This window comes from Lathamus discolor, chromosome 10 (genome assembly GCF_037157495.1).
Source record: "Lathamus discolor isolate bLatDis1 chromosome 10, bLatDis1.hap1, whole genome shotgun sequence".
NCBI classification, from domain to species: domain Eukaryota; kingdom Metazoa; phylum Chordata; class Aves; order Psittaciformes; family Psittacidae; genus Lathamus; species Lathamus discolor.
Window position 1 is genome coordinate 10,211,681 of NC_088893.1, and position 13,015 is coordinate 10,224,695.

General features: G+C 58.7%; 1 protein-coding gene across 3 annotated transcripts in view; it reads right to left on the reverse strand.

Annotated features, from left to right (window-relative positions):
* The window catches only part of ABLIM3 (actin binding LIM protein family member 3), a 50,648-nt gene that overhangs the window by 12,263 nt on the left and 25,370 nt on the right, over nucleotides 1-13,015 (reverse strand). For 2 of the 3 annotated variants that reach the window (XM_065690564.1, XM_065690563.1), the window contains exons 2-6: nucleotides 7,512-7,652; nucleotides 4,988-5,171; nucleotides 4,533-4,645; nucleotides 2,365-2,491; nucleotides 2,135-2,228 (exon numbers count right to left, since the gene is read on the reverse strand). In XM_065690564.1, coding sequence (XP_065546636.1) covers nucleotides 2,135-2,228; nucleotides 2,365-2,491; nucleotides 4,533-4,645; nucleotides 4,988-5,171; nucleotides 7,512-7,652 — 659 coding nt within the window. The remainder of the gene's footprint in view (nucleotides 1-2,134; nucleotides 2,229-2,364; nucleotides 2,492-4,532; nucleotides 4,646-4,987; nucleotides 5,172-7,511; nucleotides 7,653-13,015) is intronic. The other variant, XM_065690562.1, reaches the window with a different exon arrangement.

Here is a 13,015-nt window from a genome sequence, read left to right on the forward strand (position 1 = left end):
AGACAGTGCCAAAAGGGGATGCTTTGCAGACGGGGGTGTGGATGCAGGGGGGCAGTGGCTGCTCCCCCAGTGGTATTTACCAGCCCACTCCCAACTCCCATTTCAATGCAGACCACCAAAACCCACTCAGCATCTCAAAACACACCACCCCTTCTGGAGGAGCAACTCTCCAGACCACGACCAAACCTTGTTCCTTTCATAGTGGTTAATATTACAGCTCATAAAAAGCTGCAAGGGAAGAGACCTGCTTGTTATCACTTGGGGTCCCTTCAAGACTCATTAATCATCCGAGCCTGGCTGCACAGCTTGGAGCAGTTGGAAAAGCCTGGAGGCTGCTGGGATAGCATGGGAAGGCTCCTTGCAGCCTAAAATTATTTTAGGGCACCCTTTCCATTTCACGCTCTGCCAGAGAAGACAATTAAAGCCTCTGGTTTTACACATCACTCAATACTGCGAGCAGGCACGTACTGGGGAGCATGGGGAGGTGAGGGATGCTCTCCCAGCACTGCTCTCTGGTACCCAAATCCACGCTCCTCTTGGCTCCATGATGGTACATGCAAGGAGGTGGCACCTTGGCTCTGCCCATGGTGACCCTGGCACCAAAGCACCTTACTTCTAGCCCAGAGTCCCATTGCACAAGAAGGGGTCCCGTGTGTGGCCACGGGTGCAGCATGCAAAGTGCTAAGGCGAGAGGACTGTTTCCTGGAGCACCTCGGCTCCCATGGGGTCTCAGTGGGTTTTGGTCAGCTCATTCCAGCCAGGAAGGGCAGATGCTGGGAGCAGATCTAGGGCAGGAGGGCACAGGGGGAGGTGGACAGAACTAGAGCTACTGGCAGGAGAAGAGCCAGGGGAAACAGACGTATGGGAGAGGAGGGAAGTCGGTCCCCTTTTCACCACCCCAGGGCTGCTACCCCACACTTGTTGCTCTGTCTCAGACACACAGCTGCAGGAACAACCTATGGTTGTCCTCATTTCACTGTGGATGCACCGAGCAAGGAAAACCTGAGAGTAGTGCAACAAGTGGCTCAGAGGCAGCAGTGCCCAGTGGCATTTGCCAGGCTGGTTCCAGGTTCCCTCTGGCTCCTCTGATCATCCCACATCATGTGCACCCAGCCTGCTTGCCCTGCTGGGGTGGCTGGGGATGTTCTGTCCTAGAACAGGGTTATCAGGGAGCAGCAGCAGGGATTCCACATCACAGGAGCCTCTGGCTTCACCCTGCTCCACTCGGATGTTTGCTGATCAAGCGGCCCCATGATGGGCAGGTGCTGCAGTGCTGAGCTCACACTAACAGCAGCCAGCACTGGGGCTGCCACCGGAGCCTGGAGTCAGCAGAAAGCCCTCAACAGAAGCTGCTCTCTGAAGAGGGGGAAGATGCTGGAGGGCTCCTGGCCCTGGCTCCAGCTTCAGGAGGTGGTCCCCAGCCAGGCTGGGTGCTCTCAGGCCATCAGGACCAGCAGGGTGACCACCTCTTGGTAGGTAGTTCCACAGCCACCTGCACCCATGCCTTGCTGTGGGATCCCTGCATCCCTCAGTGGTTCTGCTGAAGCAGCTCCTGCTGCCCCCAGTGTGATGAGTAAAACCCCTCTGGATCCAGCACAGGGAAGGGAACCCCTGCTCTGGTTGCTGCCCTGCAGGAGATGTGCCATGGGGATGCTGCCCATGGGCAGGGTGCTACAGCCCCTCGCCCAGGCTCCGCAGCAGCAGCTGAGCTGGATGTGTTTCCAAGGCAACAGCAGGCTGCCTGCACAGGATGCCTTCGGAAGGCTGGGACCAGCGTGGTGGGGACCCCCCAGAGCTGGGCACTGGTAGCAGCATGGTTAAGGCTTGTGTCCTCACATCCTGGGCTCCAGATGTGTCCCAGCTCACACAGGCCACGACATGCTCTGGCTGCTTAACTCTGGCACCCAAATCACCTTTCCAAAGGTCTGCAGCATGGTGGTGCTCCTTCCCCCATTGCCACCCTCCACAGAAGGTGATCACACTGTACCACAGGAAAAGCCCTGAGAGATCAAGGTTATTACAAGGGCACAGGATGATGAAGCTCCCACACCTCCCCAAAGCATGCACCTTTAGATGTGACGTACATGGTCCCTATTACAGACTGGGATGGAGTGGCTGGAGCCCCAGGACTCACCTCCAGGACCCTGCCGCTGATGTACCTGTCACAGGTCTCGCACTTGATTCCAAACTGGGCATGGTAGTCGGACTCACAGTAAGGGATGCCATCCCTTTGGGAGAGGGAGAAGAAGGCGGTAAGGGCAGGTAAGCAAGGCTGGGCACCCCGTTGCTTCAGCCCCAGCCCCAGGGGCACAGCCTGGCAATGGCCAGCACAGCCAAGCCTGCTGCCAGGACCGTGGCACTCACTTGCTGATGTACTCGCCGGTGAGGATGATCCCGCATGTTTGGCACTTGAAGCAGCTGACGTGCCACTGTTTCTCCAGGGCCAGGAGGGACTGCCCTTGCTTGATCTCCTCCTTGCAGCCTGCGCAGTCTGGGGGGACAGAAGAGTGGGATGTGGGACCACTGCAGCTCCCTGTGGGGAGCACCCCAGCAGAACACCCACATCTGCTGACCCACACCAAGGCACCCCAGCTGCTTAACCTGGCACAGCCCTTGCACCCAGAGGACACCCTTTTCCAGGGATTCTGCCGCTATAAACACCCTGCTCCTGACACCACTCCAGGGGCAGCCTCTTGGGGAGCATTTCTTCATGGGGAATCATTTCTTCATGGGAATATGCCATCCCTGCTTGCTCCCAGCAAAGGAGGCAGGAGGAAAGCCTCCTGCTGGAGCTGGGACTTCCATAGCACCACTGGCACCCAGCCATCCCACCCAAGCACCCACCAGGCGAGACCATGGGCTGGCAGGGCCACGCTGCCTGGCAGGTCCCAAGGGGCTCCCATCCAGGCGGGAGCACTGGGAAGCGACCGGCAGTGCACGCAGCAGAGGAAGGGCTGTGCTCTCCGGCAGGCGCGTCCGGCCCCATTGCAGTATTGACGAGACTCCCTTCCTTCCCCTCTTCCCCTGACTCCCGCCAAGGCTGGGAGCAGGAAGCACATGGACCCCTGACCTTGACTCCTCCTTGTCCTCTTCTTCCCTGGGCAGCAGGTTTGCCTGGATGGGGTTTCTCCTTAACCCCTTCCCGACCACCTCCCTCTCCACTGCGGCACCAGGGGGGTACAGGAGCACGGCACTGGCAGCCTGAGCAGACTTCGCCTCTCAGCCCATCCCAGGCAGCTCTGCACCAAGTCACTGCTCGCTGGACAAAGCTAAGGAAGGAGGATTTCTGACCCCTGGCAAAAGCAGGCTGGCCAAGTCACCTGAGACAGGATCTGCTCCGTCTCACACAGGTCCTGCTGGCTTTTGAGCTGCTCACAGGAAGAGGATGAGCATCTTCTAGGGATGTCCTGCCCGTGGAGTACATCAGCACTGCCTCCAACAGGCAAACCTTCCCTGCCAGGGTCACCTGGGCAGCAGGAGGCACATGCAGGCAGCAGAGTACATCTGGCTGCTGCCTATGAATAAAGCACGGTGCCCTTAGGTAATCCCCCCCTGCAGGCAGGGGGGAGCGCTGGGCTCTTGGGAAGGGGATGGGAAGAGAGAGGAAGAGGCAGAGCATGTGGCTGCCCTTCCCCTGCCTGCTGCCCCGGCCCTGCGATGGGAGACAGCAGGGCGCTGCAGCCGGCCACAGCCTGCCTCTGGGCAGCTCCAGGTGCTGATGGAGGAAGATGGGGGAAGCACTGCCCTTTGGCTGGGGCTCCTTCAAACCCTGCCACATCCCCTAACTCCATCGAGGCCATGGTGAGAGCTGCGGGAGCCAGCTTGGGAGGGCTCCCAGGGACCCATCAGCACCAACTCATAACTCAACCCAAACAGCCCCACCAGTGCCACCAGGGTGGCAGCAGCTCCATGCCACAGTGATGCTCTACCAGCCCGCAAGCACAGCACCTACAGATGATCTGCAGTGGCCTGGGGCAGAGAGCCACCAGCACAGAAACACTGGGGGAACAAAGCATGGCATGAAGAAAAGGTATCCCAAGGAACAACCTGGGTCAAAAGCAAAGCCAAATCTATCTAAAAGAGCCTGCCTGTTGCTTGGACTCATCAGTGCAAGGGGATGAGGGTAAGGAGCCTTTCAGCGCTTGCAGAAGCAGTGAGTAGCTGCAGCACTGGGACAGCAGGTGAGCAGTGCTGGGGCTGGCACTTGGACACAGACCTTGGTGCAGCTGGACACAAACACCTGGGCACTGCCTCAGAGCAAACCCGGCTCCAGCACCTCCCCACTGCCTCAGACAGCTCCTACTGGGCTGGTGGCCCCGGTCCAGGTCACAGACAGGCCAAGGGAGTTCCCAAAACCAGCGGTGAGCTGCAAGGTGGAGCTGCAGGACTGCCCTGTTCCTCCTCCAAACCGCTGTGAATGCCTGTGGCTCTGTGCAGGGCTGCACACTGGCCCCAGAGCCCAGCCCAGCACCACCCAGGGGCACACGGTCCCTTCTTGCAACCATCCCATAACACAAGAGCATTCAACTTACGGCTGGGCCCGTGGATCTTGATGGGTTTGGTGCTGATGAGGGAGTGGGAGCAGTTCTGGCACACGCAGTCCTTCCCGCTGAACGTGACCTTGTCTCCAATGGGGAACGGCTTCCTGTGGCCAAGCAGAGGTGGGGAGGTGTGAGCTGCTGCTCCCCTCCATGCGGTGCTTGGGGCTGTCCGTGAGCTCCTTCCCCAGGGCTATCAAGACCCATGGTGCTGAGGGGCAAGGGCCACCAAGGGAGGCAGTGAGCATGCACGGGAGCTGGGGCAGCAGCACCACGGCAGCTCTCCTGGGCGCAATGGGAAGGGTCAGAGCCGTTTCATTTCCACCAAGAAAACCCAGAGGAGGCCCCTGCTGAGGTGCTGAGCAGGGAATGAGGGCAGCGAGCAGCCCTGTCCTTGGTGCACAGTGCTTCTGCAGGGGGCCGTGCACCCTGGTGATGGCAGAACTCACCTGCATGTGCTGCAGACGAAGCACTTGGGGTGGTAGGTCCTGCCCAGGGCAGAGATGACCTCTCCAGTGATGAAGTCCCCGCAGCTGTCACAGCGGGTCCCATAGAGCTGCTGGTAGTCGTGCGTGCAGATGTACTCCTGGTTCTTGAAGAAGAAGCCAGACTGGGCCAGGTCGCAGCCGCACACTGCAGGGGGGACACGCACCGTCAAGGAGGCAGCGGGCATCTCTGAGCCCACCTCTTCTGCCCCTGCAGCAGCATCCCTGAAGACGCAGCTTTCTCCAGGTACCTCAGGGGGTTTCCCTTCCCACCGGACGCGCTGGGGCCTTCGCCCAGCACCACAAGATGTCAGTGTTGGGCTGCAGCGGGGGGCAGGATGGTGCTGCCCGGACAGCCAGGGCTGGGGCTCACACAGGGAAACCCTGCAGCTCCCACTCGCCATCCACAGACAGCACACGGCATCCCCCTCCTAGACCCATGGCACCCGGCTGGGTTCAGCCCCTCCGTTTGACATTGACAATGTCAGGAAGCCCAGTACAGAACAGCCAAAGAACGGGGCATGCCCTAGGGACAGCTGGGGAAAGCTCTGCTCCACACCCTGGGGCACGGCTTTGTCCATGGTGAGCCATCTCTGCTCCCTGACCTGGACATGAAGCTGGGGACAGGTCCTGGGAGCAACTGGTGTTGACGCTCTCACTGCTTGTTTTTCCTTAGGTGACCAGCTCAACCTCACTTCCTTCCCCGCTGTGGGAACCATGGGTGGTGCACAGCCCATCAGGGTAATCCAAGTTGACGTGGCAAGCCCTGGCCCTTAGTGTCATTTCCCTCCTATGTCTTCTCCATTTACAGAGAGACCTCAAGAGCATCGGCCCCTGGAAGGCACCTCAGGAGTGGCACAGGCATCCTGGGGTCTTTGTATGATGTCCATCACCCATCCTGCAAGGTGAGGAGGTGGAAGGGGAAACTACAAAGCAACTGAGTACCCGCTGGCACAGCACATCTTGGTCTCTGCTTTACCCCTCATCCCCGCATACCCCTTGGTCCTGCCCTTGCACACCTCACCCACGGGCCAGCCCGCACAGCAGCCACCCTCCTGCCCCACCCGGGCAGAGCTAGACCCACTGTTGTAGGGCCCATGGGGCAGAGATGCAGTTCCTCTCCCACTGAGCATCCTCACCCACTGCTCCCTAAAGCAGCCTGCATGCATTTACTTGTCAGTGACAAGGGACAGGCCACCAGCTCTGGGACAGTGCCAGGGAGCAGAAACAAGAAGAAACGAGGCAGGTCTGGGCCCTGTGTGCTCTGGGAGCCATAACACTTCCCCAGGGGCTGCACCAGCCATGCCAGGCTCCCAGGGACATGTCAGGAACAAGCCGTGGGGCTGGCGAGGGAGCTGGCAGCAGCCGGAGGTGGCAGCGGGGTAAGAGCTGTGAGCGAAGGTGAGACAGGAGGATTTCCTCTCATTATGTATTCCCTTTTACTTGGAAATCGGGCAGCGAGTGCTGCCAAGCTCTCCCTGCTGGCTCCTGGACCCTTTGAAGCCGGAGGCTGTCTGAGCTCTTTGTCTGGATGCGCAGCTCCTGCTTTATCCCTCCTGTCCAAGCTGGGAAGGGGTAAGGGGCTTAGCAAAGCCCCTGCGACATGGGGCAGCCCCAAGGGCAACCTGGGACCCACACTCCTCCTAGAGACCTGAGGGGACAGCCCTGGGGAAGAGTCCCCTCCAGCCAAACCTCCTGCTCCCCAGAGAGGAGCAGCAAAGCATGACCAAGGGGATGGGGATTTATGTCCTGCTTAGCACAAAGTGCTGAGATCTTGGAAGCCCAGAGCCCTGGTAATGGGATGCTTTACAACCTACAGAAGCAGATACTGGCCTGGTTGAGAGCTGCTGCTTTAATAAACACGCTAAGGAGCCCTTCAGCATCAGCTCTGGGCCGTTGGCTTTTACAGCTCTGCAGCTCCTGTGCACAGGGAGGATTCAAGCAGCCTCTCTATCTGCCAGCCCCTGGGGGCTGCGGTGTCCCTGCTGCAGCAATCTGCATCCCACAGCGCCTCGGTCGCATCCCATGTGCGAGTGGCAGTGATCCATCACCCACCCCCAGCCCCATCAGGAGCCACTCAGGGCATCTCCCTCACCTTGCTACCTCTCAGCCAGGCTGGAATCACCTCCTCCTCCTCCTGACATGGGGGCAGGAGGCTGAAGGACACAGGGACCCCCAGATCCCAGATGGGCTGTGGGAACGTTTGGGAATGGCACAGTGTGGGCTGTTGACATTCAGGTAGCTCGAGGGCAGTGATGGTGTCCAGGTTTTGGTCACCCCTGTTCCCAGGGGCTCTGCCATCACACAGGGACACTGCCTGCACCCCTGCAACCCCATGCCATTACCTCCCCTCCTGCACCAAGCCATGGCCACCCCTGGGTATGTGACCACATCCCAGTGGTCCAGGTATGTCTGCCCCCAGCCTTCTGCCTTCCAGGCTGCACCCAGGGCTGGGGGGGAAGCAGCTTCTGGGGCAGCACCCTCCTACCTTGGCAGGTGAAGCAGCGGATGTGGAAGTGGTTGCTCTGCACTCGCACCACCTCGCCCTTGCAGGTGTCCCCGCAGCGGTAGCACTGGATGACGGTGGAGCTGCTCCCAGGGGTGTAGGAGTTCTGCTGATAGGGAACTGCTGGCCGAAAGGAGAGAAGCGAGAGAGAGGAAGGGTCTGTCAGCACTCGGGACATGCACTGACCCCACACGGGTGGCTGCAGAGGAGCCCTCCAGTGACTGCGACACAGTGCCAGACATCAAGGCATCTCTCAGAGCAAGGACAGCAGAGCCTGTGCTGGCACACAGGAACTCCAGGCTGAGTGCATATTCCTGTCTGGATTCATGACCTCCCTGTCCCCACAAGAGAACCACTACGCGTGTCTGGCTCACAGGTCTGCAGCCCTAAGTGCCCAGGCACTGCTCCCTGTCCCTGCGTGCATAACCACGTCACCTGCATGGATAACCAGGTCACCCACACCATCACCCCAAACCCGCACAAAGCTCCACAGACACTCTCCTATCTCCTAGTCAAGTGCAGAAGGACAACGCATGGACCGGCTACCCTGCGGCTCTGCTCCACTCAGCTCTCAGGCAGTCCTGGCTTGCTGCTGACCTGCTCAGCCACAGGCCAGCGAGCGCTGATTTGGCAGCAGCACGGGAAGGAACTGTTGTTTTTGTGGAGCTTCCACTTGTTTGGGTAAGAACTGGACAAAGAAGTAATTTTTCAAGGAGCTTTCAAACACCACAGCAATTGAGCATTTGGCGCTGGTGGGACCGTCACCTCCTCGGTGAGGAGCAGCACTCCCAGCCCCACTGCTCCTTCCGGAGCCGCACCGTGGCGCGTGCAGGCTCTGTGCTGAGCTGGGGGCTACAGGGGAGGACAGGGGAACACAGGTCCCTGGAGCAATGGGAAGAGCCGACCTCCTGCTGCAGATGGTGCTGGTCTCACCTCCACTCTCACCTCCTGCAGCAGCTCCGCAGACCACCACGAAGGGCTGATGCCTGGCATCTTCACCCCGCGCTCCAGCGGAGGAACCGTACGGAGCAGGAGGTCTTTCTGCTGCCCCAGCGCAATCCCCAGACACACAGAACACGTTTTAAAGAGCAGCTCCTCCTTCCCTGCCCCACCTGCAATGCACGGGCTGCTCGCAGGAGATGACACCATGCTAACCGCTGCAGGCAGGGGCCAAGCAGCAAAGGACTTGCTTGTGTAAGATGTCAGAGAGGGAGATGCAATTTGGGCAGCTCGAGCAGTGAAGGGCAGGATTTCAATGGAGCAGAGACTTTCTGACCTAGTGCTGAACTGCATTCCCAGGAACAAGAGAAGCAGCTGATTGAAACCTGGTATGAGAACTCCCTCCAGAGCAGGGAGGAAAGGACACAGGACAGAGGAGATCACTCATCAGAGAGGCTCCTCATTCACCGGGGGGGAACAGATCATGTGGCAGGGAACAGAAACAGCCCATTATTGGCTTCAAAAGCAAAGAAAGTCAAAGTGACACTGAGACTGCCTCACAGTAAAACCTCATCCCATGTGCCAAGCGCCCAGAGACACGCTCTGGGGACGTGCAGCACTGGGAAAATGGGCTGACCCTCCCTGACCACTCCAGCTCCATCCTGCTTTGCCCAGTCCGACCTGAGGGCTGCAAGGAAAGCTGAGGTCTTTCCTGTGTGCCCCTCAGCAAAGCTCCTCCTCAATGGGAGCTTCCAAGAGCTGCTGGGACTTCCCTCCTGACCGTGCTCTTGCAGCTCTCAGAGGCCAGCAGAGGTACCCAAGGTACTAAAGGGCACTGCAGTGCTAACAGAGGGCCTACAAACGGGATTCAGGTCTGGAGCTCAGGCCAGCAGGGACACTAACCAGAGTAGGTCTAAATCACTTTGGGAGCCTAAGTATGATGAGGGATACCTGTAAAGGGAACAGGGAGGCACAATCCCTGGGAAGAGGGGTGCAGGACCTCCTGTGGTGGCTGCCATGAGCTCTGCAGCAGCCTGGAAAGACCCAGGCGTGATCCCAACGGGATGTCTGGGATAAAGCAGGGGGGGGATCTCTTCTATAGGGGTCTCCAGCAGAGCAAGAGTTACAGCACTGAAGCTTCCTCCCACACAGCCCATGCTCACACCCTTGCCTAGAATGAAGCAGAAGCCAAGCCCTGGGACACAGCCATTGCAATCCACAAAGCCTGGAGGAGAAAGCAGGAGGGAGGTGGGACGAGAGGCTGGAATTAATCAACACTTAAACAAACATTAATAATACAAAAAAGGGAAGGAGAAAAAAAAATCAATGTCAGAAAATGCAGGCATCACTTATTCCGGGCTTCTGGTCTCCAGGGGAAACTTCCTGGTGTCCATAGCAACACATTGCCAAGCCCCTGCACTGGCAGCTCTGATGGGAAGGAAGGCAGAGGAAAAGGAGCCAGGATGGAAGAGATGCTTATAGCTGCCTTACACCACTGGCACAGCCAGAACTGATATGGTCACTCCTATTTGTACCCATGGAGATGGGTCAGGACCTGGCTTAGGCACCGTCACCCTCCCGCCTGCCAGCTTTGTTCAGCATTATGCCGAAAGCTCCCTGATTTGTGATTAACCTCCGGTCCACGCTGGAATTTCGCTCTGGGAACATTAACGCATTGTGTTGCTGGGGCTCTGGTTGTTTGTGAGCAGGCAGCTGCCCGCCTCGTGGCCCTGCACAGGAAGTATTACACATCACAACAGCCCTGAGCGGGGGGACGGCTGAGCGGGGCAAAGCTCATTACACCCAAATAATCCAGTAATAATGTAAGTAGCATTAGTGGCCTTGCAGGCTGGAATACACTGGGGCGAGGGAGCTGCCCAAAGAATGCCTTAATCTCACCCCAGTTTGCTGCTGCTATTGCTTGTAGTGGGAATTAAGCTGGCTTCGCTCAGCAGTTAATGCACTCGTGCACCACGGTGCAGTGCAAGAGGTTGCCCAGGGCTGGTCTCCTGCAGGGATGCCCCATGTCCTGTGTGGTACTTGATCTGCTGCGGGTGCAGCCAGGGCTGCCTGCGCACCCAACAGATTTCCCACTGATCCGGATTACGGTGGCAGCTCCGGTCAAGGATCCGTGCCCTGCATGGGCTTAGGGACAGACAGCGGCAGCCATACGTAAGCAAGGGAGCCTGTGACCTGGGAGGGGGGAGACAGTGCCCCCAGCAACACCTAGGAGCATGCAGGAGCTCTGCCCCCAGGCGGAAAGAGGGACCTTGCCCAGGAGATGCTCCCAGCCACACTGCAGGGAGCGATCTGCACGTTCCTGCTGCACATCCCTGGGCAATCCCCCTCCTGCATTCCCAGAGCACCCACCTGCTGCTTCAGGGGGGTCAACAGCCTCGTTTGCCTTCCTATCCTCTTCCTGCCTGCCCTCCACCGAGGAGCAGCAGGATGGGGGAATACTGAACACTTACACTGCCTCTGAAACACTTTGAGTCCTTCAGGAGGATGGGGCTGATGGGAGATGATCCCCATCACAAAGGGATAGCAGCTAAACACCAATGCAAGTAATAGGGCACAGCCCCCAGAACATCTTACAGGTGAAAGGCTCCAAAGAAAGCTCCATACTCTACCAACACCAAACCAGGACCAAGCTTCCAGGTGCACAAGCTGAAAGACACCCAGGGGCATTTACAAAGAACCATCCACTATCCCTTCCTGGGATCTGACCAGGTCCTGCTGGTTTCCCACCTATCTCCTCCTCCCAGCCCATCAGCCCTCCAGAAGATCAATTAGGTAGAAACTGCTGCAGGTGGAGTGTGCATCATTAGCAACAGGTAATTGGGAGAGTCTGCCCTGACACCCTGTTTGCTATCAGCATGTTTATGAGACAGCATCTCCACAGGGGGATGGGGAGGCCTGATTTAATTAATTACCGGTAATTAATATTTGCACAATGCTTGGAGAGCCACAGGTGAAGGAGACTGTGAAAGAGCAAAGCATTCAGACTTTAATTAATAACGAGAGGTGCTGCCACTGTGGGAAGCTGAGTTGGGTGGGTGCCGGGGGCTGAGCTCTGGCACGTGCAGTGAGATGTGAGCAAGTGCATGCAGGCTGCACGTAGGGGAGGTGTCCTTGCTGGGTGCTGTGGGTGTCAGCATGGGATCCAGCTTCATGGGTGCTGGGGATGTGCCTGGCAGTTGGGATGGCTGCCGGGGGTTGAGGGAGAGCAGCAGCAGGGTGTCAGGGCAGATGATGCCGTCAGGAGTTCTCACACCTCCATAGGGCTGAGCCCTCTTCCAGCAGCCGCTGCCTCCCACTTCTCCCTGCTCCCTGCAGTGAGCAATTGACCACAGTCATTCTCTGCGCATCCCCTGCTCTAAGTGGGGTTGTGAATCATCCTCTCACCCTCATCCCCATGCACAGGGGTGCCATGCATGGGATGTGGCTCTTCTGGCAGGGACGATAGAAGCCGGGCACCCCGCTGGGCACCGAGGTGGGCTGGGCAGGCAGACCCTGTGCCCTCGTGTCCCTAGGGAAGGCTGATGCCATGGCAATGGTCGAAGGCGAGGAGCAGGCTGGGAGCATGGCGGGGGCTGCAGCAGCTCAGGAAGAGGAAGCCCAGCCCCATCAGTTTGTGCCGGCCCCGGAGGCGTCGAGGCCGAGGGGCGGCAATGACTGGCCAGAAAGGAATTTTGCTGGAAGCACTGGAGGCTGAAGGAGAGGCTGGGTTGAAGCACGGCTGATGGGACACAGTGTGCTGGGCTGCGGGTGGAGAGTGAGGGGGTGCAAAAGAAACCCCACTGGGATGCAGGGAGAAAGAGGTGCTGGGAGCCAGCCCCCCAAATCCCCCTGCTGCAGCAGGGATGCAGGGTGACCCAGCCAACTCCGAGCCCCAAGGGCAAGGGCAAGGATTTCCCCTTCAGGAGCTGTGCTGTGCCCCAAGGGTGGCCGGGAGGAAGGGTGGGAGCTCCAGCAGCCGTGGGATATGGGTTTCTCATCAGCAGCAGGCCTGAGGGCTCCTGCCTCCTGTCCTGCAGCAGCCAAACAGCTCGGCCACAGCCATAAGAACCCCTTGGGGAGGAAGGGAAAGATGGGATTGGAGCCAAATGATGCGGGTGCTACAGGCAGGTGTGGAAGAGCTGCTGCAGCCAGGCATCCTGTGGGGCTGCCTCCAACCCTGACATGTGGGAATGAGCCTGCTCCAGCTGTGTGGGTGCCAGGCTGTGGTGGTGACAATGGGGAAAGGTGCTGGGGGCTGCTGGCAGTGGGTAGGTGGGTTGGGGACACAATGTGGACACGTGCACCCTGCCACGCCAGTGCTGATGGCCCAGCTGCACGATCAGCAAAATCACCCCTGAGATAAAGGAAGGGGCCAGCAGTCAGGATGCTCAGCTCCAGGGGCACATCTGACATGTGCTGTGACATCTGCAAGGCCACGGCGCTGCTCAGGCAGCTGGCCACTGCTTTCCATCCAGCTTCCGCAGATAAAAGTCATTTTGATCAAGGAGAAAATTACGTATTTACTGTTGGTCAAAACGTTTTCTGTT